This window comes from Papaver somniferum, chromosome 3 (assembly GCF_003573695.1).
Source record: "Papaver somniferum cultivar HN1 chromosome 3, ASM357369v1, whole genome shotgun sequence".
Classification (NCBI taxonomy): Eukaryota; Viridiplantae; Streptophyta; class Magnoliopsida; order Ranunculales; family Papaveraceae; genus Papaver; species Papaver somniferum.
Genome location: NC_039360.1, coordinates 38,750,016 through 38,777,460, shown reverse-complemented (window position 1 = coordinate 38,777,460; position 27,445 = coordinate 38,750,016). Strand labels below are relative to the sequence as shown.

The following is a 27,445-nucleotide window of genomic DNA, read 5'->3' as shown; positions in this document are numbered from 1 at the left end:
AGTACCCATAAATAGTAAATTTGAGTCACTAAAATGATTAAAAATAACATCAATGTTCAAAATAGATAGTATGACAATATTAACACAATAGAAAAATCAAACACTAGATGCACCAATACATATATACAAATAGTGCATCACATATGCACTGCTGGATCACAACCAAATCAACTGAAAAAAGAATCAACTGTAAAAGAATAATCAGAATAAAAAACTTAAGAACTACCTACCTGAAATTATGTTAGTCTCTAGATCCGAATAAGAACAGAGCATGAATCCAACAACAAAGACCCGCACCAAATTAAAAGAAAGACCTATACCAATACTGATTCATTAGATTATTAAACTAATACTTATTTTTATACCAGGCACGCACACATATACACAAAATCTTGATGTTACACATTTTATAGACAGACAAGGGCCATATTATATTCAGTACATCACATATATACTCCCTGGTTATGGAAAAAACAACAAGAGAAGTATGATTTTAACAGAAACGAAAAAATAAACTACAAAAAGTGTAAAATAATCTCAAATTGATAATCTACCCAATCAAAATAGTATCAATTACAAAAATAGATTCATAAACAAGAAAAATTCAAAACACACGAACAATGATCTGAAACACATATAGATCAACAAAAACATTGATGAAACATTGATATATAGATAAGAGATGAATTTTACACATCTTATACATATACAATAATTATAATATCATAAGTACAACACATATGTACTACCGGATTGTACAATCACGGATCTACAATCAAACATCAAAAACTCAGATTTATAATATCAGTCTTTAACTAAAATCACTGGGAATAAAAATAGGATTACAGATCTAAAAACTAATTGTGAATCGAGTCAGGAATTTAAAGTAAATTTAGTGTTATTAGGGTTTTTGAAACCATAGATTTTTTTGTAAATTCTCATCCAAACTGATAAATCAAAGATTACGACCGAATTAAATAATCAGAAGATATGGAACTTATCTTGTTTGTTGGATTTTGTTGATGAATCATTCAATAAAACTCGTCGGTGATGCTTTCAGATGGGGTTTCTTCGATCTTCAACGCAGATCTCGAGTCGTGGAAAGAGAAAATGAAAATGGCGTGACTGATTTAGTTTTATCATTATTATGTATGAAAGATAATCCGGACATTTAGCAAAAATATCTTCCTAGTTTCGCACGTGTCTGAAACCTGAAAAAAAATCTTTTGGTCCAAAATATAAGTTTTGGTCCTCCGGTTATTATTAGGGAAAAGAGGTTCTGTGAATCGGGCGACTGCCGTTCCGACTCACAGACAACCGATTTCCACCATTTTTGTCGTCCACATCCTCTGCATGTCCATGATTCAGTCCTAAATCATTCTCTATCTTCATGTTTTATTACCTAATAATTTTAATATATATCTTTATATCTTATTTTCTCTCATATTCTTAGAATTATCTTTTCCTTTTCAGAATTTTGGATTTCTCTTTCTTTTCCCTTCGTAAATTTGTTCAATTGCTTTGAATGTTTGATTAATAATTTTCTTCTTTGAATCCTTTATTTATCTTATTTTTAGGATTTATCCCCTTTCTTCCTTTCAATCCTGATTGGTGAGAGATAGGGTTTTTGGCAAAACACAAGAACGGAGGCTACGGAGTATGACGGTGGTTCCTGGTTGATGTTCTTATTATTGTGAAGGACAAACGTCAAATTTGAGTTGGTTGTTTCATATCAAATCAAAAGGAAAATCTCAATTTAAGAGGTTAGATTGCAATTTTAAATCTTAAATCTTTGAAGCAATAATCTTATTCAATACAAGAGAATCCCGTGTTGGAGGTTTAGACTAAATCGAAGATCAATATCAGATTAACCAGTTTATTATTGCGAAGGAAAATTCCTGAAACAAGTGGAAGTGCATGTTTCTGTTATTGTAGTCTCAAGTTGAAGTGCATCGTACCCGTATTCTCAATTAAATTTGGGATCTTTTAGTCATAATTTTGAAGAATATTTTCATCATAAAGAGTTAAGAAAATACTTAAAGCCAATTTAGTTTGTTTGATCTGTTGGAGGACTTTACAGTGAAGTTATCATTAGTCTAGTGTGTGATTGAATTACACTTATATAACTCTGATTCCTAAAGTCCAAAACCCATATACTCCTAGTGACTTTCGGCCTATTAGCTTAAGCAATACTACGTATAAAATTATTTCCAAATTCTTAACCTACAGACTAAAAAATTTACTCCCTAAACTTATTTCTCAAAATCAGTCAGCCTTTATTCCTGGTCGTCAAATAACTGACAATGTTATTGTTGCGCATGAAATTTTACATTCTATGAAGATATCTAAAAATAAAAATGGAAATATGGCCTTAAAAATTGATCTCTCCAAGACTTTTGATAGAATTGAATGGGATTTTCTAAATCAAACGCTTCTTTCTTTTGGATTTTGCAATGATTGGTGTCAGATTATTATGCAATGTATTACTACTTTGTCCTTTTCTGATCTTTTAAATGGAGTGCCTGGTGGAAATTTTTTTGTTACAAGAGGTCTCAGGCAAGGAGATCCATTATATCCTTACCTGTTTATTATTTGTATGGAAGTGCTTTCTAAACTTCTTTTAAAAGATGAAAAGGATAAATTGATTTCCGGAATTAAAGTCACTAAAACTGCTCCTTCTGTTTCTCACTTGTTCTTTGCCGACGATTATTTTCTCTTCTCTAAAGTTAATCTGAACGAAGCAAAAAATTTGGTTAATATTCTTAACCTATTTGGGGAAATAATTGGTCAAGTAATTAACTTTCAAAAGTCTGGGATTTATTTTACTCCTTAAATCCACAATAAACATTGTAAAATCATCTCTAAAATTCTCAAGGTTAGAAAAATCTCTAAGAATGATAAATATCTAGGAACTCCTCTCTTTTTTGATAGAAATAAAGTCAACAATTTTGAGCCTTTATTGAATAAATACTATGTTGCTTTCCAAGGTTGGATTAGGAAGATGTTTAATCAGGCTGGTCGCACTGTCCTTATTAAAAATGTACTTAGTGTTTACCCTAATCACCAAATGCAGTGCATTTACTTTCCTAAAAAAAACCTTGATAATTTAGACAAAGTCCAGAGGGATTTCTGGTGGCAAAAAAAGAATAAAAAGAAATGTTATTATCCTAAAGCTTGGCCCATCATTACTAAAGACATTCGTCAAGGGGGTCTGGGAATTAGAATTCCCCATAAGCATAACCTAGCTTTAATTACTAAATTAGCTTGGAGGTTAATACATAATCAAGAACATATGTGAGCTAAAATCTTAAAACATAAATACTTTAGAAATCATAATCCTTTAAGAAAAACTAGGAAATATAAAATATCTTGGATTTTTAGAAAAGGTCTAGTGATCATTAAATCTATTTGTGTCTGGCAGGTTAACAATGGACTCAATATTAATATGTGGACTGACATTTTGCTTCCAAACTAAACTATTCCTCTTATTCCGGTTACTATTGATAATAATATGCCTATAGCTGTTAGTGACTTGATTAGTAAAGAAGGAACTTGGGACATGAATCTTATTTCAAAGTATGTTCATAAATCCTCTCATAATGCTATAAATGCTGTCATTATTAACCTCGGTATGCATGATAGAATCAGATGGAATTCTACTAAATCTGGAGAACTCACTATTAAGTTAGCCTACAACTTTCTCACAGACCTGAAAATTGATAAAATTGAAGCTAAGTTTTGGAAACAAATTTGTAATTTAAATATTATGCCCAAAGTTAATATGTTCTGTTGGAAAGTCGTTTCTGGTGCCTTAGCTCTAGGTTACAAAATGACTAAATATGTTAAAGATGCAAAACCTTTTTGTTTGTTGTGTGATACTAATGTTGCTTAAGATGAATTACATCTGTTTGTGAACTGTCCTTTTTCAAGAAAAGTCTGGGATGCTTTTGAATTGAACGGCATTTATAATCTTCAGGGTCATTACGATATTTTGAACTGGTTTAATTTTTGGATGAACAATAATGTTTTTAAAGATAAACATGATAAAATTTCTTTTATCATTTGGTATATTTGGAAATTCAGAAATAGTGTCAATTTTTATAAAGTTGTGCCAATGCCACAAAAGTTAGTTGATTCTATTAAAATATCCTACCAGAAAAAGGATTTTTCCAGGGACAATACTGCTAGGCATAGTTTTATTTCTGTCAGAAACCCGTGCAATGTTACACATATGAAGAACAGTTATGACTGGTTTACTCACTTTGATGCATCCTTCTTAGAAGCTGATTTTACTATGGGTTATGCAATTTCAATATTGGACAAAGATGGAAACAGAAGGCATTGTCGAGCTGGCAGAAGCTGGGCCTCTAGCCCCCTTGATGCTGAAGCAAGAGAAGGAAATGAAGATCTAAGGTGGATGGAGGATTTAAATCTCAACAATTGTTGCTTTATCAATGACTGCCAAACGTCAATGAAGATCATGAATGGAGAAGCTAATCCAGAAGACCAACTGTGGAGAGCTCAAACAAGCATCAATAGATGCAAATTTTCCCTTAATATATGTAGTTCGGTTTCCTTTTTGTATAAATCTAGAAAGGTTTTGGACTTTGAAGATAGACTTGCTAAGGAAGTGAGATCTAGGAAGATTACTTATTTCTCTACGGAGACTATGAACACTTATGAAAAACTAATTTCCTAGAAAGGGCTAACCTCGGATAAGACCCCATCATATGTAATGTACACTTCCCTCTTTAAATAAATAAAAGTCTTCTTATCATAAAAAGCAGGGCTTAATTGAGGGCCATAGATTTTAATGGGGGCCTCACCAATTTTGTTTGCACCCAAAAAATTTTCAGGGGCGTATCAATAGTAAAGTGAAAATACTATTTTACCCCTTATTTTTTTATTTTTATTTTTAAAAATTCAAAATCAAAACTTTAAAATCAAAATCAATTTTTTTTTCTTCGAATTTTATGGTTGCAAAATTTCCTTTTTTCTTCTCAAATTTGTATGAAAAGTCGTCATGAATTTTTTTAAAAAAATAACGACCCTCAAGAGTCGTCATTGTTTCAGTGACGACTCCGAACAATCGTTATTGTTCCAAAAACAACTCATGAGTCGTCATTGTTTCAGTGACGACTCTAAGCAGTCGTTATAAAAGAGTCGTTATCTTCTTTAAAGATTCATTAATGGCGGAATAGTTAAAGGGTCGTCATATAGTTGAACATTAACGACTGTCTAGAGTCGTCACTAAAACAATACGACTCTTGAGGGTCTTTTTTAAATAATAACAACTATTTAGAGTCGTCACTGAAACAATGACGATTCTTGAGGGTCGTTATTTTTTAAAAAATTTCATGACGACTTTTCATACAAATTTGCGCAGAATTTTTTTTTTTGCAAACATAAAATTCGGAAAAAAGAAAATTGATTTTGATTTTAAACTTTTGCTTTTGATTTTAAAACTTTGCACTAATTAAATGAGATTACCACTAATTAGATAAGGGGTAGATTAGGCATTACCAAAATATTTGGATAAGGGGTGACCCAAATTAGGATTGGGTAACCTTTTTGTCCTTTAATGGGAGGCCCCCAATTCAACCGTGAAAAAAGGACCTCCTGTTATTAAATTCTTAACAAGGTACCTATTGGCAATTTCTACGAGAAAAAAAGACTAATGGTCCGGGTCGGGCCGGAGGATTGTGCGACAAATGCTCGCCCATAGAAAGACGCGCCTAGTTACACCTTATGGGCCTTGTTAGTAAGTGAGACAGAGAGTGAGAGAGGGGGAGAGTTGCTGTTAATCATGGCCATCTGTTAATGGAGCAGAAAACGAGAAACCAGACCGACCTAGATTCCAGCTATCAAAGAATCATATATCTGCCTTCGAACGAACTCAAGGTTATTTCTCTCTCTCGCTCTGTCAAATTAACACCATCAACTTTCTGTGTAAAGTAGAAATTAAGATATCGGTCGCAACTCAGTGTTTACTTTACTATCCCATTAAATTAAGTAGAAGTTAACTATTAGGAAATATGCATATCATAGGGTTTAAATTCTATCTGCTGATAGCTCCTCCCTATTTATGAATTCTCTGCGACTTCAGTATAGATTTTTCTCGAATATAATCTTTCGTTTCGTTGTTCTTGGGATAGTATCTGAACTAGGTTTTAATTTGAACTCTCCATGTACATATGTTCGTAGATATATGGAACTCTTGCTTGCTTAATTCCAAAGGATTGCTCGTGTTTTAATTTTGTTTGTTGATGTATGATAATGATTAAAGATGGGAATTGATTGAGTAATTAATCGTTTGATGACTCTGATTATATCTCAATTATCTTCGTGAATGTACTACTCGATTAAGCTGCTGTCTACGGTCTACCACAAATGTTAAGGTTATTATTATAAGTTGATATTTTGTAAATTTGCCAACTGATCTGAATTTCTTTTTGTTCCTTAAAAGAGGTAGTACCTGCATTAAACATTTTAGGAATTTTACTTTTGATAGGCACATTATCGATCTGCCTTTTCATTAGAGTTCTGTAAAGAGTTATTTCAAAGAGGGGCTTGAACACTCTCCAAGTAAAGAGGAACCAATGAAGTTGGAGAAGCAAATTAAACCATAATGCTCAAGTTTCCAAGGCGATTGCTGCAGCTAAGGTCAGCACCTTTTCCTATTATTTGTAACCTTCGCAATTTCTGTGTTGTGCAACTCTAGGTAGTAGGTACAATAAGACATCTTGTTAAAGAGGGAACTAAAAAAGTACCCCATCATTCAGAAATACCCCTAATGTTAATTCGGCACATCTGTTGATCTGGAAAGGTGTGAATTGAACGATTTTTTGTGCTTTGTTAGTCTATTCAGAACTGTTATAGTGCTAGATGAATTGCCGAAATCGTAGAACCAAATTTTGTATTCAATATATATTGTGTCATTTGTGGTTTCGAAATTAATCAGGTTTGCCTACAAAAGTACCCATATATTCCCCTCGGTTTACCTAAAAAAAAAGAAGACTTTCAGAAGTAATCGTTTTCTAGATCATTACGTCTAATATCATTTCTCTACCGACTCTGCATAATATTGTGTCTACAGTTGATGAGAGAAGTTTGAAGATTGGGAAGTCCGTATCAAGAACTTATGGAATATGAAGCCAACATTGGATAAACAAGATATTCTTCACTGGTCCGTTCTTTTGCTTTATGCAGAAGTTGTCTAGTGGTTTTATTGAAGACGCAGAAGTTGTCTTGTGGTTTTATTGAAGACTCTATGAGATCAACACGTTCTCGAATCACCTTGAATGATATGATATCCTTTCTTAAGCTGCGTACTTTTTTCCCCTTTCAAGCAATTAAATGTCATAATTGGTAGTAGTAGGCTAGTAGCATTTAAGTAATTTATGATGTCCTTAGCTTCAAATATGTCTACAGAAAGTTCTCCGTTGTTACTGTGGGATAGAGAACGTGCTTACACCCGTGAAGCTATTATTTGTATCATGAGGTTTGGCCAATTCTGAATGCATTTCTTTTGGTGTAGTGTGTAAAGTTAAGATCCACCATTAGTTCATGAATGTGTTGGATGTATTTTCAATGGGCATTTTGCATTCCAAATGTTTGTTAACCATTGAATCATCAGGTTGATTCTGGATTTCCCTTACCAAAGATGGAATATCTTCGGCATCTCTAGAAGGCAGTGCCGGTTCTCTTGCCGAAAGCATCATTGAAGAAGAGAAAGATGCAAGTGCGAGTTTAACTGATAGCGCCTCAGCAGGTAATGTACATCCTTGTCTTTTGTTTGCTATCTGTGGGAAGACGACATATTCATACTTTTCCTAAACATTCTTCTAGGAGGAATGGAGGAAAATAAAGTTGAATTCTTAGACGGCTACACCTCTACGTTGAAAGTTCCACTGAGCTATGTAGGACAGATAGCCAATATTCCTCTCACGTATTTCACATAATTATTACATTATGTTTAATTAGTTGAATAAAGTACAATCGAAGCGAAATTTATGTCTATGGACTCTGGGTGATAATTATAAAGTACGAAAAATATTTCTTAGTTTGGGTGATGGTCATTGTTGGTCCATTATGGTCCATCAGGATGATCATGAACTTGTTTATGTCCTCTTACCCTTAAAAGTAAGTTTATCATGAAACATGATGCCAGAGTAATCTATGGACCTGCTATAGTTTCCAATCTGCGGGTTCGTTGTTACATCATATAGCAAACTTTTGTAAAATATATTCTCGCACTTGCAGCTAATCTAGGTTACTTTCAGAAAGCTAACTTCACTATTTTTATTTCCTGGGAAAAGTATCTGTTAGCTGGGTCAAGGTAAATGAAAAGAAAAAGAAAACGCTTCATGATGTTCTGAGGCAGCCAGACTTTGTCGTTCCTGAAATCCGTGGTGGGCTTTTAATTCATCTGCCAGTTATCATCTTTATAACTTCAGTACAATTCTTCATTTTCCCCGCTTCTATTAACTTCTCTTTCCTTTTTGTTTCCGCACGAAGTTTCTATGTTGTGTCTAAATGCTCCAGCTTCTATGAAAAGTTCAAAGACGGCAAATGGGCTCCACCATAATAAATTTTCATTACAATGAGAAGAAATGTATCGTAAATGTGTATAGTTATGGTTCAGGTTTGATCACTGCTAGCTCCATAAGTATTCGAGTAATTAATATTGTCGTATATGGGACGTGGATGTTTGTTGATTACTGGGTATGCGGAAGTCTGCTGATTACATTTGCCTCTTTGAAGTACCAAGAGATTTGCATATCCAATAATTCAAGCTTTGTCAATAACCAGAACATGCTAAATTCTAGATGTATAGCGTAAACATGAATTATTTATTTTTGCAGGAATACTACTTGACATTTCAGTGAATATTCTGACTTTTTGATCAGTAACGTTGACGTTTATGGACTCGGTAGTTTGACAGTTTTTTATGGAGAAGAACAGTTTGATATTATTGTATATGTGCTCTCAATCATTGAGGCTTCAGATGAGTACCAATTTTTATTTTTTTTAATTCTATTATTATTATATAGTTCATTTCAGATCCAACTGCAGGAGGCTCTCAAAGTTGTTGTCACCATTAAAGGAGACCAATATCTTATTATCAGGTATGGTTTTTCTTCTTCTGATTTCTTCAGTGATTCGCATTTTTGTCTCTCGATAATATGCTGATGTAATTGAATTGGACAAAACAAAAGAAAAAAAACTAAGGAAGAAGACAGATTGATTGATTATCATGATTTGTTGTTTTATCAGATGACCATAGTTTAGCAAGTTGAATATCTATGTTCTTTAGAAAGTGAACCGACCTTAGAAGAGTTTATGCGGCCAATAATCACTTTCTTTCTTTACCCTAGTTAGAATATGAAATAAAGTAAGATTAGGAAAAAGATATAAATGGTTTATCATGAAGTAGTTTGTTTTTAAATGGGTGTTAGTATCTTAATTGTTCTTCTGTCAATTCACATATGTAATACGCGTGCGAGTAGCCTCATCTATGAGTATGAACCATCTGTAATACAGTAATATTTAATTGTTAATGCGCGCATGATTTTGCTTCTAGATAACTGTGTCACTTGATTAGTTGATTTAGATATGAAGTTACAGAGAACAACTTAACAACTTTGATTATGTCATCACCTTGCCCAGTATAATTTTGTGTAAATGCATTTTCATATGAAAGAAATGATAAGCACAAAGTTGATCCGTGACCTCCTTGGTTTTCTTTTCTTCTTTTAATAACCGGATAACCTCTGCCTTAAGCCACTGGCCACTGTTTAGCTTTTAATCAGATTCAGATCGTTTTATTTTTCAAAATGCATTTTCCTTAAGCCACTGGCCACTGGTCAAATATGTAGAAAAATAAACATCTATTTTATGTCAACAATTAGCTAGGAAACTTCATTACAGAACTTCTATTGACTTTGATGGTTTTTCTTCGTTTTGCCAATATTTTCAAATGGGAGTTAAAGGAACTGCACGAAAGATGTAATCCTAGACAGGAAAATATTAAGAACCATTTTTGGGGGCTTTTTTTTCTTTTTCTTTTAGAAACTTCTATTAATTTGCTTCTGATCTGATTGTCGATTCAAACTGTGCTTTGAGAATTTGCCGAATTTTCCATTCTAGGTTGCATTTGAAATTTAACTATCTACGCCTGCTATTACAGCGCGTGCCAGGTGTTCTAGTTAGGCTTAAATGTCAACTATCTTTTTTTTTTGAAGCATAAAAATGTCAACTATTGGTTCTGCACTTGTAATTAAGTTATTGAAGTAGTCAAGCTGGAACCAATTTTAATAATTTTTCAGGTATTCAACTACGCGGCCAAACTGCAGCCTTAGAAAGCTTGTGTGAGTAGTTTGATTCTAGTGGTAAATAGTTACCAATCAAACTCATGCCATAACGTGGTCCTTCCGTTTCAATGTTCATGACTAGATTCCCGAATCCTCCTTGATCAGTACGTTTGCATGCAAGTAATCAGTGGTCTGGAATAAGCCGTTATTACTAGTAAAAAACTTCCGCCGCAGGTCACAACTTTTTCATCTGTTTGTGATGAGTGAGCGAGCACCGCAGTTATTAGCTGTTCTGTGTATCTTTAATCATTTATATGTACAAGTTGAGCTTTTTGTTTAATTTTTAAACTGAAATTCAGAATATTAGTCGTTTAAATCTCCGATATTCGTCATTGATGATGGGGTTCTTGATGGGGATAGCTCATAGTTCTCTACTTAATGTTATTTAGTTTTTCAACTTGTTCTGTGATTCCATAACTTGATAAGCCGTGTGTATTTTTTTTAATTTTATTGTTAACAAATGATAGATTATACTATAGCTGAGAGTTATAGATTCCACGAACTTCACTAGAAAAACATCATATTTTACTCTTATGACCATGTTGTACTAAACTAATATGCGTAGAAATGGTCAGGTGCGTAGTGGGCAACATATTTGGTGGCGGCACTCCTCGAGTAAGCATTGCCTCAGTAATTCCCGACTCGCCTTATATGTAAGGCAAGTAGATGCCTAGTCAGCAGAATCTTGTAGCCGGAGGAGTTGATCGCCTCGCAAGGTCCCAATCGATCGTCACCCGTCTAGGCATTATTTATCAGCCTGTCATTTGGCATTGGTTACAAGTGTTTTACCCATATTAAATTTTGATAGTGAGCTGTTATATTCGTCACGATTCACTCCTCCAGAATCTGGAACTACTGGCTTCTGACTCCGAAAACGTGGATTGATTCCTGAAACAACAAAATTTTAGAGACAGGAAGACAAATTACCAGATTCTCAACAATTCCTCCCAACTACTACTACCTACTCTACTTTTGATTTGGAAAATGAGCCAAAACGGCAACTTTTATTGCTATACTATTTAATTTCGAAACGTGGTTACACTTTACAGTCTCCTTTCCTTGTTTCCGAGGATCACATTAATTCCTTCGGACGGAAACGAACAGAGAATATCTCGGATTACCAAATACCTCGGCAAATATGCCAATGCCAAAACGGTAACTTTTTTAATTTCGAAAACGTGTTGACAGTCTACTTTTCCTTGTTTTCAAGGATTAATTTTTTGTAGCATCTCCAATGTTAGGTCAAAAATATCGTACTTGGAGTTCATTTTTAGCCTTCTGTTTGATGGAGTTTTCAAATATACGTGTAAATAAGATCTTTTTTCTGGAATTCATATGCATCACCGAAGCCTGAAGGTGTAGTTAAGATTTCTTTAACACCTTCATGTTTAGTATTTCGTCTCGTTTAATTTACAGGACCTGACTATTGGAGATGCATTTATACTAGACGGGAATTTAAAATCCTATGTCATTACAAAAAGAAAACAAATTCCACCCTTTATTGGAAATCATTAACTCCTTTGGATGGGAAAAGCAGAAAATATCTCGGATTACCCAATACCGACGACGAATTCAGTCAAAATCAAAATAGTCGATGGAGTCAACCAACTCCACACATTACAGATGCAAAATTTCAAATCCTCTAAAGTTGAAAACGATGTAACTAAATATGCAAAATGATATTGCTTATGGTATACATGAGAATAGCAAGAGAAATCTGGTGCTGGAGCAACGTCAGACATGTTTTACCCTGTAAAAAATGATCCAATAATTAACTATTGATAATATACATATTGATATGATACGTATTGACATCTACTGAGATGAACCAAAAAGTCTCTGTATGGACATGTATTGTATCATTTCGATATGTATTGACATGTTCTATGCATTACGTATTGACATGTACTGAGTCTCTGAATGCATATAACATGTAGAATAAATAACATGCATTAAACAACATATCAATATGTACCGTGCCTATGAATAAATATGTTCCATATTTCAATATGTATTGACATGTTCAATGCATTACGTATTGACATGTATTGAGTCTTTGAATGCATATAACATGTAGAATAAATAACATACATTAAACAACATATCAAAATGTACCGTGCCTATGAATAAATATGTTCCATATTTCGATATGTATTGACATGTTCTATGCATTACGTATTGACATGTACTGAGTCTCTGGATGCATATAACATGTAGAATAAATAACATACATTAAACAACATATCAATACGTATCGTGCCTATGAATAAATATGTTCCATATATTTTGAGAATCATGATCATATCAACAAAAAACATGCTAATGAAACTGCAGCTATATCAAAAAAAAAGAGAACAGAAATTACTACACGATCTATCTAATGAAAAACAAACCTATATCAAAAAATACAAAAATCAGATTACAAAAGAAACTAAAACAGAACAGCAGCAGATAAAAACGTGATTATAGTAACATACCTTGTTCGAATCTGAGATAAACCTAATTCGAATCTGAGATACCTAATTGAAACACACAAAAAAACAAAAAAAAAAAAACTTAAACAATCGAACGGGAATTGAATTGACAATGTAAATCAACATAAAACTGAAATCATAAGAGATAGATAACAATGTACATCATATGCAATTATTCTTTTAGAAATCGGATCAGAATAAACCTAATTATTCATCAAGATTTCAAGAACAACAGCAGAGGAAGATGATTAAAAGATAAATACCTTGTTCGAAGCTCAAATAAACCTAATTCGAAGCTCAGATGAACCTAATTCGAAGCTGAGATGAACCTAATTGAAAGACACTACCAGAAAACTGAGATGAACCAAAACGCAACAACAGATAAAACGAGAGACTGAATCTGAGAAGAAACTGAGTTTGAATATGTTTTGTTCGTGATTAACAGTTGCAGAAGGGTATGTTTGGCAAATTTAAACTACTGTCTTGTGTCAACTGCACGTGGATGGACTAGGAAATAAATTTTTTGTTCCAGCGGATAATTCTAATCTAGAGGTGGACTACACGTTAACGGGTCCTCTCATTTCTGGACCAACAGTAATTCCTAGAAATCAAACACTTATACTCCACAACATCCCATAACAAACAACCAACATCCAACGGCCACAAAAACAAACAACCAACTTCCACAGGTCCAGATTCTTTAGGATTCCGTATCCATCCCGAGTCCAGATTCTCTAAAAAAGTCAATACATTATTTATCCTATAAAAAAGGAGATCGAAATGAAATTTCCTCCCCCAAAATTCTCAGAGAAAATCTGTCTCTGCTCCTTTCTTCTTGTTCTCTGCAACCTCTTCACAGGAAGTAATCATGGAGTTATGTTCAGCAACAGATTTAGCACCACTATTAGGTGGACTAACGAACTCAACAGCAGCAGCAGAATATCTCTGTGGTTCATTCGGTACAGTAACAAACAAATTCACAGACGTAGGATTCGCAATCGACACAACATATCTATTATTCTCAGCCTACTTAGTTTTCGCTATGCAATTAGGATTTGCTATGTTATGTGCAGGTTCAGTAAGAGCTAAAAACACCATGAACATAATGCTTACAAACGTCTTAGATGCAGCTGCTGGTGGTTTGTTTTATTATCTTTTCGGTTTTGCTTTTGCTTTCGGTACACCTTCTAATGGATTCATCGGGAAACATTTCTTTGGTCTTAAAGAGATTCCTGCTGCTGGTGGTTTCGATTACGGGTATTTCCTTTATCAATGGGCTTTTGCTATTGCTGCTGCTGGGATTACCAGCGGTTCGATTGCGGAACGGACGCAGTTCGTCGCCTATTTGATTTACTCAGCTTTCCTCACTGGTTTTGTCTACCCAGTTGTTTCTCATTGGTTTTGGTCTGTTGATGGCTGGGCTAGTCCGTCCAGAACTGATGGGAATCTGTTATTCGGTTCTGGGGTTATCGATTTCGCCGGTTCCGGTGTTGTTCATATGGTCGGAGGTATTGCTGGTTTATGGGGTGCGTTAATCGAAGGACCCAGAATTGGTCGATTCGATCATACTGGGAGGGCCGTTGCCCTTAAAGGTCATAGCGCTTCGTTAGTTGTTTTGGGTACTTTCTTGTTGTGGTTTGGATGGTACGGATTTAACCCTGGTTCTTTCGTTACCATCTTGAAGACGTACGGCGAAAGTGGAAGTTATTATGGGCAATGGAGTGCAATTGGCAGAACTGCTGTTACTACTACTTTAGCCGGTTGTACGGCCGCGTTGACGACTTTGTTCGGGAAAAGATTGTTAGTCGGGCATTGGAATGTTACTGATGTTTGTAATGGTTTGTTGGGTGGTTTCGCTGCAATTACTGCCGGTTGTTCTGTTGTGGAACCGTGGGCAGCTATTATTTGCGGATTTGTTGCGTCCGGGGTGTTGATTGGATGTAATAAACTCGCCGAGAAATTCAAGTACGATGATCCATTAGAAGCAGCTCAGTTGCACGGTGGTTGTGGTACTTGGGGTATAATTTTTACAGCTTTATTTGCCAAGAAAGAGTATGTTGCTCAGATATACAACGGCGGGGTTCTTGGTAGACCTTATGGTTTGTTTATGGGTGGTGGCGGAACATTGTTAGCGGCGCATATCGTTCAGATTTTGGTTATTGCTGGTTGGGTTAGTGCAACAATGGGTCCATTGTTTTTGATACTAAACAAGTTGAAGCTATTGAGGATTTCATCTGAAGATGAAATGCAAGGGATGGATGTCACTAGGCATGGTGGTTTCGCATATGTTTATCATGATGACGATGATTCGTTACCCAAACATTTCCAGTTGAGGAAAGTTGAACCTAGCGGTACTCCAAATTCTAATTCTGCTGCACCCATCGTTTAATTTACTTTTTTGGTTATGAAATGAAAATCACCGTGTAGTTTGATTTGATTGTGATTTTTCTGTTTGTGGTTGTTGTTACTCTGCTTATCTCTATATTTTGTCCTGTTTTTCTTATTATAAATATGGTTATCTCTGCAGATATATATTTTATTGTTGTCCAAGAGTTTTTACTTGTCAAGAGTTTTGGATTTTTGTCCAACAATCTTATCATCACAATGGAATTCGTGTGAATTGCAAACTTGTGATGCTAAATAAGTTAGAGATGGTAAAAGACTGGGCAACCATTAACAAACTTCTGGTTAAATGGGTGTCCAAATTTTCCATACCAACTTAGTACCCGCCTTCAACAATCATGAAGAATCCTAGTGGAGTTTGCTGCTGTTCATCGAGGGACAATCAAATCGCATAAAGGAATACTGGATAATTTCTTTTTGAATAAGTGGTGGTAATTATCATGCCTAAGATTGGATCATTTTACTTTCTTTACGATTTAAAATCCAAGGATCAATCATGCACGCAGTACGTACGTACTCTGCCACCAGAAATAAATTCAAGAACCCCGTTATCGACTAGTCCAAGTCAATAATGTACACTGAAAAGCATGAAGAAAGTTGATGTTGGTGAGCATTTATTTTCAGGACTTTATAGGTTTAGCTTTTGGGTCCTTAAAGTGGGTCCTTAAAACAGCATTCAAAGTCCGGGAGATAGGTCAACTGGTGCTACAGTGAGTCTCTTAGACCAAACTGAAAGTGGGTGACAGAACCTTTTAAGTTTTCACGAAAGTCAGTGCTACAGATCTGCCGAGAGTCAATCATCTGTCTTTAAGAAGCTTGGCATTGACTTTCGAAAGTCAGGAAATATCAATATATTATCCCCGTTTTTAGGCTCCAGCAACGGCTCTACAATGACTATTTTTCGAGCAACCTTGATACAACCGGGACGACAGGGGCTGGTCTAGATTTGGACAATACGCGGCATACTCTAGATGATGGAGAAGGGAGTGGTTTTAGTACAAGCCTGTTACAAGGGCGGCATGTTTTATTAGAGGATAGCAGTGTGATAGTAATGTCCCTTTAATTGGTTAGGGGATTTTTCTAAAAGGGATGTAAATTGATTACTAGATTACCCTCCCCATTTTTTAATCTAAATCAAAATTAAATTGACAATTTGTTTTCTTTCTTCTTCTCTTCTGCTCCTCCCATCAACCGCAACCTCCATTAAAACTCAAAATTTCATCATCTTCGATTAATCGATGATTCGAAAATTAATCAAGTGTAGTGTAATAACTTATATGAAGTATGTTTTGAAAAACCCAATTAGGGTTCAGTTTATTTTGTTGTTTTAGATGGAAATTGAAATTGAAGTTTCTGGGTTTATGTGAGTTACGGTTGATTTTAACTCTATTACGAACCGTAACTGGAGATTTTGATGTTGTTACGGTTGGTAATAGTTCAACTACCAACCGTATGTTCTTATATCTGAGAATTTTCTTAAGTTACGGTTAGTAACCATTTTAGTTTACGAACCGTAACTAATTTACGGTTCGTATCGAGCATTTGGTTACCAACCGTAACTCAGTTACGGCTGGTATCGAGCATTTGGTTACCAACCGTAACTGGTTTTATGATTGGGTTTTCTTCAAATTTAACCAGTTACGGTTGGTAGTTCATATTTTACGAATCGTAACTAAGATTTACGGTCGGTTACGAGCAAAATTCCAACCGTAATTAACTCTGAAAATGTAAAAAAAATGGATTGTTTTTTAAAAAATTCTAAAATCTGATTTTGTTTTGATTTAGAGTGAAACTTAATCATTAACACTAAACTAGATTATCAACACTAAACCATGTAAGGGTTAATTTGTCATTTCCAGTTTTTTTTTGGATAAAGAGCACTTGAATTATCATGTAATGATCCTTTTTGTCCTATTACAATGCCGCCCCTCTAATAAACCATGCCGCTTCTATAACAGGCTTGTTTTAGTATTGGGATTGGTAGTGATAAATGATTTTCCTGTTTACAGTCAAGGTCTCAGTAAATCTGCATGTCACCAGGTAAACGCAATAAACAGTGAAAAAAGATCCACTCATACATGTATTCATCAACAGTAAAATCATCTTATAATTGCTTTCTAAAGAATACGATTAAACAAAAAATGTCAGCACTTCATACCATAATGCGAGAACAAAGTTGATAATGGCTACATACGTTTGAGGTTAAGCATAAGGAATAATCTAGTTTTTAAATAAATTTATGTTATTTTTTCCCTCAGTTCCTAATGGTAACGGTCTCATATATCCATATGTTTTACTCTTCGTCGTACTCGGTTAACTGATTGGTTTTAGTAGCTCCTTATGTTTAGTTGTGCAGGACTGGTTAGCCTCTCATCTTATCCGTCTGCTTCAATTACATAACTCGAATCCTGTGAAGCACGGACACATCAGATTCGTTTCCGTGTCCGTGTCGGACGCACTATGGACACATGACGCGGCCACGACGCCCACACGACGCGTGTCGGACGCATCAAAATCCGTGTCCTCACTTGACGCACGTTGGACGCACATTGGACACACATCGGACACACTCGGACGCACGTCGGACGCATATGTTACCCTCTATCTTAAATTCCAAAAAAAAAATTTTTTTTTATCAAAACTCATATCTCTCTCTCTCGTCTATCTTCTACTCTCAGAACTCAGAAGAATACCCCTTCCCACAGTCTCCCTCACCTTTACTCTTCTCTTCTCAGATCTAAGTTGATCATCCGAAAATCAACTTATTTAGTTTTTTACAATCATTTGCTAGTTGTTATGGCTTTATCTCTTAGTTGTTTACATTGAATTTGAAGGTATGTTCTCTTTCTTTTACTCTCCCTTCTTCCTTCTGATTTGCATGATTTTGTTGAGTTATTGATTTTTTGTTCTATTTTCAATCTATTGTGAATTTGGGTTGTTGCTGTATTTGGTGAATTTGGGTTTTGTTTTGATTTTAGTGGTGGGGATCATGTGTATTGTCTACTGTGTAGGTTTTAGGGTTTTTTTTGGGGCCTTTGGGGGAATTTTTGGTCGTTCATTGAATTTGAGCTTTATATATAATACTTATAATTTATCTTTTAATTTTCTGCTTGTAATGATTTTATGCTTGTATTTTGATGGCTATCATCTCTTTAATTTTGATGCAGATAGCCAGATATGAACGAAGAGGTTTTAAGCACTACTCCGCTATGGAGATATGTGACTAAGAAGGATAAAGTTAAAGGTGGTGGTAATTGGAATTTTGTATGTAACCACTGTCAAGTTCCATATTCGGGTTCATATTCAAGAGTGAAAGCACATTTGTTAAAGATTCCAGGCTCTGGAATTAGAATATGTCCAAAGGTCAGAGAACATAAACTTCAGGAAATGAAACAATTGAGTGATGAAGCTGAGGCCAGAGCAAAAGCATCTAAGTTTAAAAGTGTGCCTCTGCCAACATGTGGATCAGGTAGTGGTTCTTCTTTTGCGTCAAATTCTTCATCACTTGTTGAAGATCCTAGGAAGAAGAAAAGAGGGGTTGAGAGCCCAATAGAGAAATTGTATAATGCTGCCAGACGTGAAGAAATGGATAGCATAATTGCACGGTTGTTTTATGCAGCTGGCTTGCCGTTCCATCTTGCTAGGTGTCCATATTATAAAGTTGCATTTAATTTGGCTACATCAGATAGTAAAAGCATTCAAGGTTATATTCCGCCGGGTTATAATAAACTAAGAACAACTCTTTTACGGAAGGAAAGAGAACATGTTGAGAAAGAGCTAGAACCAATTAAGAGCACTTGGAAAGAAAAAGGTGTGAGTATTGTGACTGATGGATGGACCGACGAACAACGAAGACCCCTCATGAACTTTATGGCTGTTTCAGAGGCTGGTGCAATGTTTATTAAAGCAGTCAACACTCAAGGGTCAGTGAAGGACAAAGAGTACATTTCTAAGTTGATCATTGAGACAATTACGGAAGTTGGGCATCAGAATGTTGTGCAAGTAATCACGGACAATGCACCAGTTTGTAAGAGTGCAGGGCTACTTGTAGAAGGTCAGTTTAAACACATTTTTTGGACTCCATGTGTAGTCCACACACTAAACCTTGCTTTAAAGAATATATGTCATCCGAGAGATATTCGAACTAATGTTTTAGTATATGAAGGGTGTGCTTGGATTAGTGAAATTATTGCTGAGGTGGTACTGATCAGAAACTTCATCACTAAACATTCCATGAGATTAGCCATGTTTAATGAACATGTGGAGTTAAAATTATTCACACTTGCAGAGACACGTTTTGCCTCTAGTATTATAATGCTTCAAAGATTTAAAGATGTGAAGCAAGGACTCCGTAACTTGGTAATTTGCAATCAATGGTCATCATATAAAGATGATGATCCTAATCAAGCATTGTTTATAAAAGAGAAGTTGTTGGATGATGATTGGTGGAACACTTTGCAGTATGTTATTGATTTTACAAAACCTATCATAGAAATGCTTAGATTATGCGACACAGACGAGCCTTGTCTTCACTTGGTTTATGAAAGGTGGGATCGAATGATAGATGAGGTAAAGAGCATTATACATCGCCACGAGGGCTTACAAGAATATGATTTCACCATTTCATATGGTGGTGGACGGATTTTAACAGATCGTTGGAGTAAAAGTAGCACACCGCTTCACTCTTTGGCACATTCATTGAACCCAAGGTATGTATGACAGTGTAAAATATGCAATCGCTTATTTATATTTTCTGGTCAGTTGAGTTAAATGTTAAAAAAATTTATACTAAAATCATAATTGAAACAACATAGGTATTATAGTCGTCAGTGGCTTGATGAACGTCCAGGGCGTGTTCCACCACATAGAGATCTTTTGATTGCAGGTCAAAGATTGAAGTGTTTCGAGAGGTATTACGATGCGGATGAGTTAAGAGAAGTTAACATTGAGTATGCTAAGTTTTCATCTTGCCGTGAAGAATTTGCAAATGCAAATACCATAAATGATAGATGGAGTATGAATCCTTATGTGTGGTGGGTTACTTATGGGGTGTATGCTCCTTTACTTCAGCAAAAAGCACTCATGTTGCTTGGCCAACCTTGTTCATCTTCTTGTAGTGAGAGAAACTGGAGTACGTATAGTTTCATAAATTCTGTGAAGAGAAATAAAATTACTCCACAAAGAGGTGAAGATTTGGTATTTGTTCATACTAATCTTCGTCTCTTATCAAGACGAAGCCCAGAATACTTGCTAGGGGATACAAGAATGTGGGACATTGGAGGTGATTCTTTTGATACTATGGAGGGTACTGTTGGTGTACTTGAAGTTGCTGATCTTTCTCTTAATGAGCCAGAGATGGAACGCATGATATTGGATGATAATGAAGCTAATGTGGAGGATCTATACCCCCTGGTTTGACTGTTGACGTTATTTTTTGGTGACCAGGTAACTGTCCATCTCCTTGATCTGTTTTATTCTAAAATTTTAGTTACTATCATGCCAATTCTTTGTTTTATGATGTGAATTCCCCCTGAAATTTGTGTTTAAACTGACCTTCTACAAGTAGCCCTGCACTCTTACAAACTCTGGCAACTTTCATTTATGCCAATTCTTTGTTTTAAATTTCTACAGCTGGATCCTGGATGTAGCGGCATTCACATCATACTTGGAGGATCCTTGTTTTTTGGGCTAGTATTTGGTTCATGAAGTTGCGCTGTTGCGGGAAGGACTTCACTCCCCTTTGCGAAGCCTTCTAATTTTTTGTTGATATGTATATATATAGACTAGTAAATGTCGCGGAAAGGACTTTACTCCCTTTTGCAAAGCCTTCTAATTTTTTGTTGATATGTATATATAGACTAGTAAATGTCTATATAACGTTTTGTTGATAATGGATATCTATGTTCTCCTGGAAGGCTGGAACATTTAGACAGGTAAATGCTTAATCTTTTATGTTAGGAATGGGGACAAACATATATAATTTAATGAAAATATTTATATATATACGTGTCCGTGTCCTAGTATTTTGAGAAATTGCCGGTCCTCGTGTCCGTGTCGTGTCGTGTCCGTGTCGTGTGTCGGTGCTTCCCAGCTCGAATCCTTCCTTATCATTTTAACTATTTATTTTCCTTTCAATTTTCTCTATCAGTGTTGTAGTATCAATAATATAGTTATATCAAGTTCTGATAGTTTTCTCTCAGTATTTTACTAATTTCTGATCATTTAAATCTTGGTGTCCAGTTCGTGCTGGTAATTGGCGATCGGTGTACTTATCTTTTGGTGCTTTCTGTTTTTAGTTTGCTACCTTTTTCTATCTCATTCTGTATTTTCTGGCTACCTTCTGCTTATTCTCCCTATTTGTGGCCTACTTTCTTTTCTGTGGCTAACCTTTCTGCTTACTCTTCACACTCTTTATTGCCAAGTTCTTTTATTTTTAGTAATCCTAGATTTCTTGGTATCCTATTGGGCCCTTATTCTAACCATGAAACTACAGTCCTGGAATGCCCAGGGCATTGGAGCTCCAATTACCAACGACCATCTAAATTATATTTGCCAGTATTATAATCCAGATATCGTGTTTCTATCCTAACCTAAGGCCCATTTCTCCAAAATAGACATGTTTTTTAAAAAATTTCATTTCCACGATTGGTTTTTGAATCACCGGATCTCGTGGACAGTTTCAAGGATTTTCTTTTGACGGAATCTACCCAATGAAGGATACATAATCCCCTCATTCCAGGTTCCCATATGCTAGCTAGTCCAGTGAAAGACAAAAAAAAAACCTATCGTCTGTGGGTATAGCTAAGAGGTTAGCAGTTGTTTGGCACAATAATGTAGAACTAAATCTAGTCTCATCTCATTTAAGTATATGTCATTTTGAAGCGACAATTGGGGATAAGGATTTAGATCATTGTTCGGTCGAACTCACAAGCGTTGCTATCTCAAGCTTGTTTGTCAAAGTTTAGGTGATCAAAACTATAAGTCTTAATTTCTAGTCTACATATAGCTATGTCTCGGATTATGATAAAATGTGTAGTTGAGATTTAGACTTCACGGCGTTCATCGATTGAAGACGAAGATCTACTGAGGAGAGCTTGGAGGAACTTCATCAACAAAAGGTATGTGGAGACTAAAACTTATCTATCACTTAGAAGTATATTATATTCTATCTCCTAATGAGACTAAGTCGTATAGCTATATCACATTTGATATTTCGAGCTGAGTTTATCTCGCTTATATATTTCTCGAAATATATGTTGGAAGATTTTTGCTTTAGCTACGTTCATCATTATTCTTGACGAGTTTAATTGGGAACAATTTATTTGTTGGAAACTAAATAATAAGTCAAAACATAATCATGTGAAAATTGCCTTGAAACATCTTACGCGATTTGTGTGAGACAGACATTTAATGTCGACTCGAATTTTTTTGTATTGATCATTCGATCACTTGAAAATTGCTTATAAGCTAATGGTATGTGTGAGACAACCATTGTAGTCTTCTAAGGATGTTTTAATGATTCAAATGGGAGTTTAGAACAACTAACCATTGCCTGGATATAACACAGTATACATACCAGTGTACAAACTTTTGTGGTATGATTTAGGTATGAAAACCTTGTTTGCATACCAGTATGCGAACAGTTTTAACTATTAAAGTCTGGGAACCAAGTTTGCATACCAGTGTGCTAACGGTTCTACCTGAGTTACAGTCTGGGACAACAGTATGCGTACCCGTTTGCAAACTGTTGGACAAGCCCAAAGTACGGAACTATAGTTTGCGTACCCGTTTGCAAACTTAGTTGGTTAAGTTCTAAAATTGGTTAAGTATATTTTCATACTCATGAACAAATACATTTATGAATGAAGGATGCAATCTTTGCAAACCTTAGCTTAATATTAATGAATTGATTCTTAGGAATCAATTCGATTTTGCTTCAATTGTTTCTTATATACTTCTATGAGATGTATACAATTGAACAACTCGATGAGTAACACAATTAGATTCATTTGATTATCTTTCATGTTCGATTGATCATCATATTTGATCTAGAAGTGTTAGATGAATTTGTTTAATACAAAAGTGTTCATATGGTTAACTTCGGTTAACTATTGTTGAGCCAACTCAATATACAAGTTCAGGTACGGTTACCCATATCTAAATGAAGGTATATTTCATTTGTGTGTAACAAGATAAGACCATCTAACGATGGAAAAATATTGCTTTGGTTTTAAGCAAACTTAGCTTGAATATTAAATCAGGTTTTAATCTAACGGTGATAATTGGATGCTTTGTTTCTAAGCAAACCTATCTTTGATTGTAAGAAAACCCTAATTTGAAAGACTATATAAGGGAGAACTCTAGCAACTGAAAAACCTAATTCCGGCATTTTCACGTGTCCTAGTTGCAATTAGAGTTGATTCTCCTTTAACCTACGTTTTTTCCAAAACCATTATAGGTTAACGACTTGAAGACTTCATTTGGGATTCGTGAAGCCAGACCCAAATATTATCTTTGTAGTTGCGTGTTCTGATCTTACTTGTTCTATTATATTGAGTATTATCTTCTCTAAGATTTGCTCGAGATTTATCTCCGATAGGTAAGATATAAAAAGTAATTACAAAGCTCTTCGTCTCATTCTTTGTGATTCCACAATAACTTCTTCTACTACCATATAGTTAAGTTATTGGGAGGTTATTGATATTTCTAGGATGTTCTTAGGGAATATAAGACCGGATTATCAATTGGTTCCTGTTCACCTTGATTTATCAAAAGACGGAACAAAAACTTCATAGGTATTTCTGTAGGAGACAGATTTATCTATCAGAATAGAGTTTTCTGTGGGAGACAGATTTGTTTATAAAGTCTCCGACTTTGGTTCGTAGCAACTCTTATTTGTGGGTGAGATCAGTTAAGGGAATCAAATGCGTAGAGTCCTGCTGGGATTCAGAGGCTTAAGGAACGCGACTGTATCTTAATTAGTGTGAGACTTGGTTAAGGCTCAACTACATTCCAGTTCGAAGTTAACTTGTAGTAAACTAGTGTCTATAGTGTCTTAATACAGTGTGGTGTTCAAATCTGGACTAGGTCCTGAGGTTTTTCTGTATTTTCCGTTTCCTCGTTAACAAAACTTCTGGTGTCTGTGTTATTTATTTTCTACATAATATTTGTTTATATAATTGAAATATCACAGGTTGTGCGTAGTTCAATAAATTGGTAAATCTAACCTTTGGTTGTTGATATAAATTGATTGACACTTGAACATTGGTCTTTGGTAGCGTTCAAGTTATTCTCATACCAATCAGTTCACGGATTCATTCATATTGATTTCCTAATTGATTTAAGAAAGAGATAACTCTTGGATATCTTTCCTTCATTAAGTATGACCGTCTAGTTGATTCTCTTGGAATTATATTGGAGTTAGTCCATAAAAATTGCCAAACGAAATATTGGGTGTGGTTTTTTACCCCCGCTTTTTCAATTGGTATCAGACTAGACAAACACGCTAAGACCTCGTAAGTATGTATTTCTAAAAATCTGACTCTATGGACAGAAGTGCTTTCTCAATAAACGTACCTCCACTCTTCGATGGCTCAAATTACTTATGGTGGAAAATTGGCATGCGTGCCTTTATCCAAGAACGTGATTTTCAATCATGGGTTCATGTTGTTAATGGCTATAATCCTCCAATGGTTACAATAAACAGTGTAACTGCTCCAAAGGATATTGGTGCGTATGAACCTGACGACATTCTCGCTGTAAAGTAAAATTATGACGGTTTTAATGCGATCATCCATGCCATTACCTCAGATCTTCAGCACCACGTGACCACATGCAATAAGTCGAAAGATGCTTGGTATATCTTTGAAACCGTATTTGAAGAGAATACATCTGAAAAGGAATCTAGGCTTCAAAACCAAAATTCTGATTAAGAAAACCTTCGTATGGATGACGAAGATTAATTTGATGAGTTTAATCACAAAGTGTCTGAAATTGTTAATGCTTCTTTTGCATTAGGTAAGACTATTCATGAAAAGAAAATTGTGATGAAAATTCTCAGATCGTTTCCTGCTAGATATGATTCTAAGAAACATTCCATCGTTGAGGGAAATAACCTTGAAACACTTTCCAGAAATACTCTTGTTGGGAAGTTAAATATCTTTGATCATGAGCATACATCCAAATCTGAAAAGGATATTGATTTCAAAGCACAAAAGAAAACTAAATTACTTGATAAGAGTAATAGTGTTGGCAACTCTGTAGTTGATTCTATTGAGACTATTCATCATATGAAGATCTTGAAAACTCAGTCTCACTGATCACAAGACAGTTTAGAGATCTTCTTTTGAAGAGAAGTAAACGGTTCATCAGAGATAAACTCAGGTCATCAGTTAAACCTCATGATTGTGCCCCTCCTTAAAACAGGGACACTGTCAACACTGATGATGAGGACATGCCACAATGCTTCAAGTGTAAAGGTTTTGGTCATTTTGCTAATGAGTGTCCAAATCGTAGAAAATACATTGGTAACGAAGGTCTTGCTGCAACTCTTGATGAAATGTCTGATCACTATGATTCAAATGAAGATGAAAAATCAAGTGTGGCACTCTTTGGCGAAAATATTAATTTTAATTTCTAGAGAAAAAAGTAGACCTCTACAGAAAAGAACCAGGTCTAAACAGTCCATGAAAAGAGTACTAAGAACTCCGTACAAGGATCATATGGTGGACAGATTATTTTTCACCCCAATACATCTTAATTGTGTTGAAGGTGTGTCTTGTCTCATGTGCCCGAATTCAAAGATACAAGAGTTATGCACAATCGGGTTTTAGGAAAACAATTTTTTTGTTTATTTTTCTTTTTGTTTTTTGAAATTCTGTTGATCTTTTCATATCCTCAATTGATATTGAAAAGGTTTACCCTGTTTTTATTATTAAAAGAGGGTTAAAATTGATAATTATACCCTTTTTAGGGTTGAGAATTGCGTGTACATGAATCATATTACTATGTATATAGGTTATGTAACCCTACATTCCTTTTTCCTTCCCTGAAAAACTCTTTTTTTATCAAAAGATTACTTGTGGAGCTAGTTTTGTGTATTCCTCTCACAATTCCATATTTGAATTGAGACTCCAAGCATCATATCTTCTGATGGAAAATATGTTAATATGATTGTTAAGCCATCAATCATGAAGGAAAAAGATATATCTCATTCCTCTACAACCTTGAAGAGAAAAAAGAAGAATATGAAGAAACCAAGGGCTAACCCCTCAAATCTTCAGAAGTTTACTGGTGTTCTTGAAGTGTTAAAAGAAATAAGGATGGATATGTAGCAAATAAAGGCTATTTTTCTAAGATATCTTGAAATTAAGAAGGCCCTGGTTCGGCATTAGTCAAGAAGGTTTGTTGGAATTAACTCCTTTCTTCATGAACCTTATGTTCCAATGTTTGTTGACGACAAGGAGTTTGGGGATGTGTTTGAGGGTGAAAACAGTTTCTGCTGGTGTCGATAATTTCGTGTGATGTGGGTGAGAAACAAGTCTAAACCCTAAACAATGTACTGCAAGGGAGTACTTTAGGTTCGAGAGATCAATCTGTACAAGTCCGTCCTAAAGCAAGAAATGGCCGTTCCAGACTTGCTTCGGTCACAAAGTAGAGGAGAAGGGTTGGTTTTGGGGAGGGAAGCGAAGAGAGTGTTGAGACCAGAATAGTTGATTCTGGAAGAGTAGTTGTTTTGACTTGTATCAGAAAGTGTAAGCTAACAGATGGGAAAGCTAACAGGTGATTTCCGAGTGTTGTATGTTCCTGACCAAAACTCGTTTTCGGTAGAAATAGGTAATGCCTATTTATACTAGTCGAAGTGAAACGTATTCTGGTCTCATTAAGAAATAGAAACAGGTGAGTAAATGGGAGGAGGTGGTAGCCGATAACGCCTGGAATTGATGTTCCATAAAAGAAAGCGTTTCACCATTACTCCCTGTATTTACTAACCGCCTCATCCTTATGACACTTTCTTATAACGGGCGTAGTGTACGCCGCACGTTGTAAACCGCCAAACCAATACCCAATGTGCGTCCCCCAGTTTTTGACCTGCGTTGATGTCTCGAGTGTTTTCGTGGAAAACATGTAGCACGTTGTTGTTTTCTGGCAAGTTGAGCTTGGGAGACTTGTCGGCTCGGTGGTGACCTTCAACGG

General features: G+C 35.3%; 2 protein-coding genes and 1 long non-coding RNA gene across 7 annotated transcripts; all 3 read left to right on the top strand.

The window, feature by feature from the left end:
- The first annotated feature begins 5,792 nt into the window (after positions 1-5,792).
- LOC113355920 lies at positions 5,793-11,507 on the top strand. 5 transcript variants are annotated; one of them, XR_003362663.1, is made up of 6 exons: positions 5,793-5,901; positions 6,512-6,663; positions 7,097-7,501; positions 7,637-7,771; positions 7,849-9,128; positions 10,329-10,741. It is a non-coding gene; the product is annotated as an uncharacterized LOC113355920 (long non-coding RNA). The 5 variants fall into 5 exon arrangements; XR_003362665.1 differs by having other exon boundaries at positions 8,319-9,128; positions 10,329-10,740; XR_003362664.1 differs by lacking the exon at positions 10,329-10,741 and adding an exon at positions 10,949-11,507 and having other exon boundaries at positions 7,637-9,128.
- Positions 11,508-13,630: 2,123 nt separating this feature from the next.
- On the top strand, positions 13,631-15,397 carry LOC113355919 (ammonium transporter 1 member 1-like). The gene has a single exon (XM_026598905.1). The coding sequence runs from the start codon at positions 13,716-13,718 to the stop codon at positions 15,234-15,236; it is 1,521 nt and encodes a 506-aa protein (XP_026454690.1). The 5' UTR covers positions 13,631-13,715; the 3' UTR covers positions 15,237-15,397.
- A 3,030-nt stretch (positions 15,398-18,427) lies between these two features.
- On the top strand, positions 18,428-20,668 carry LOC113359320. The gene is made up of 2 exons (XM_026602976.1): positions 18,428-19,959; positions 20,065-20,668. Exons 1-2 carry the CDS (start codon positions 18,428-18,430, stop codon positions 20,666-20,668), a joined length of 2,136 nt encoding a protein of 711 aa, XP_026458761.1.
- The last annotated feature ends 6,777 nt before the right edge of the window (positions 20,669-27,445 follow it).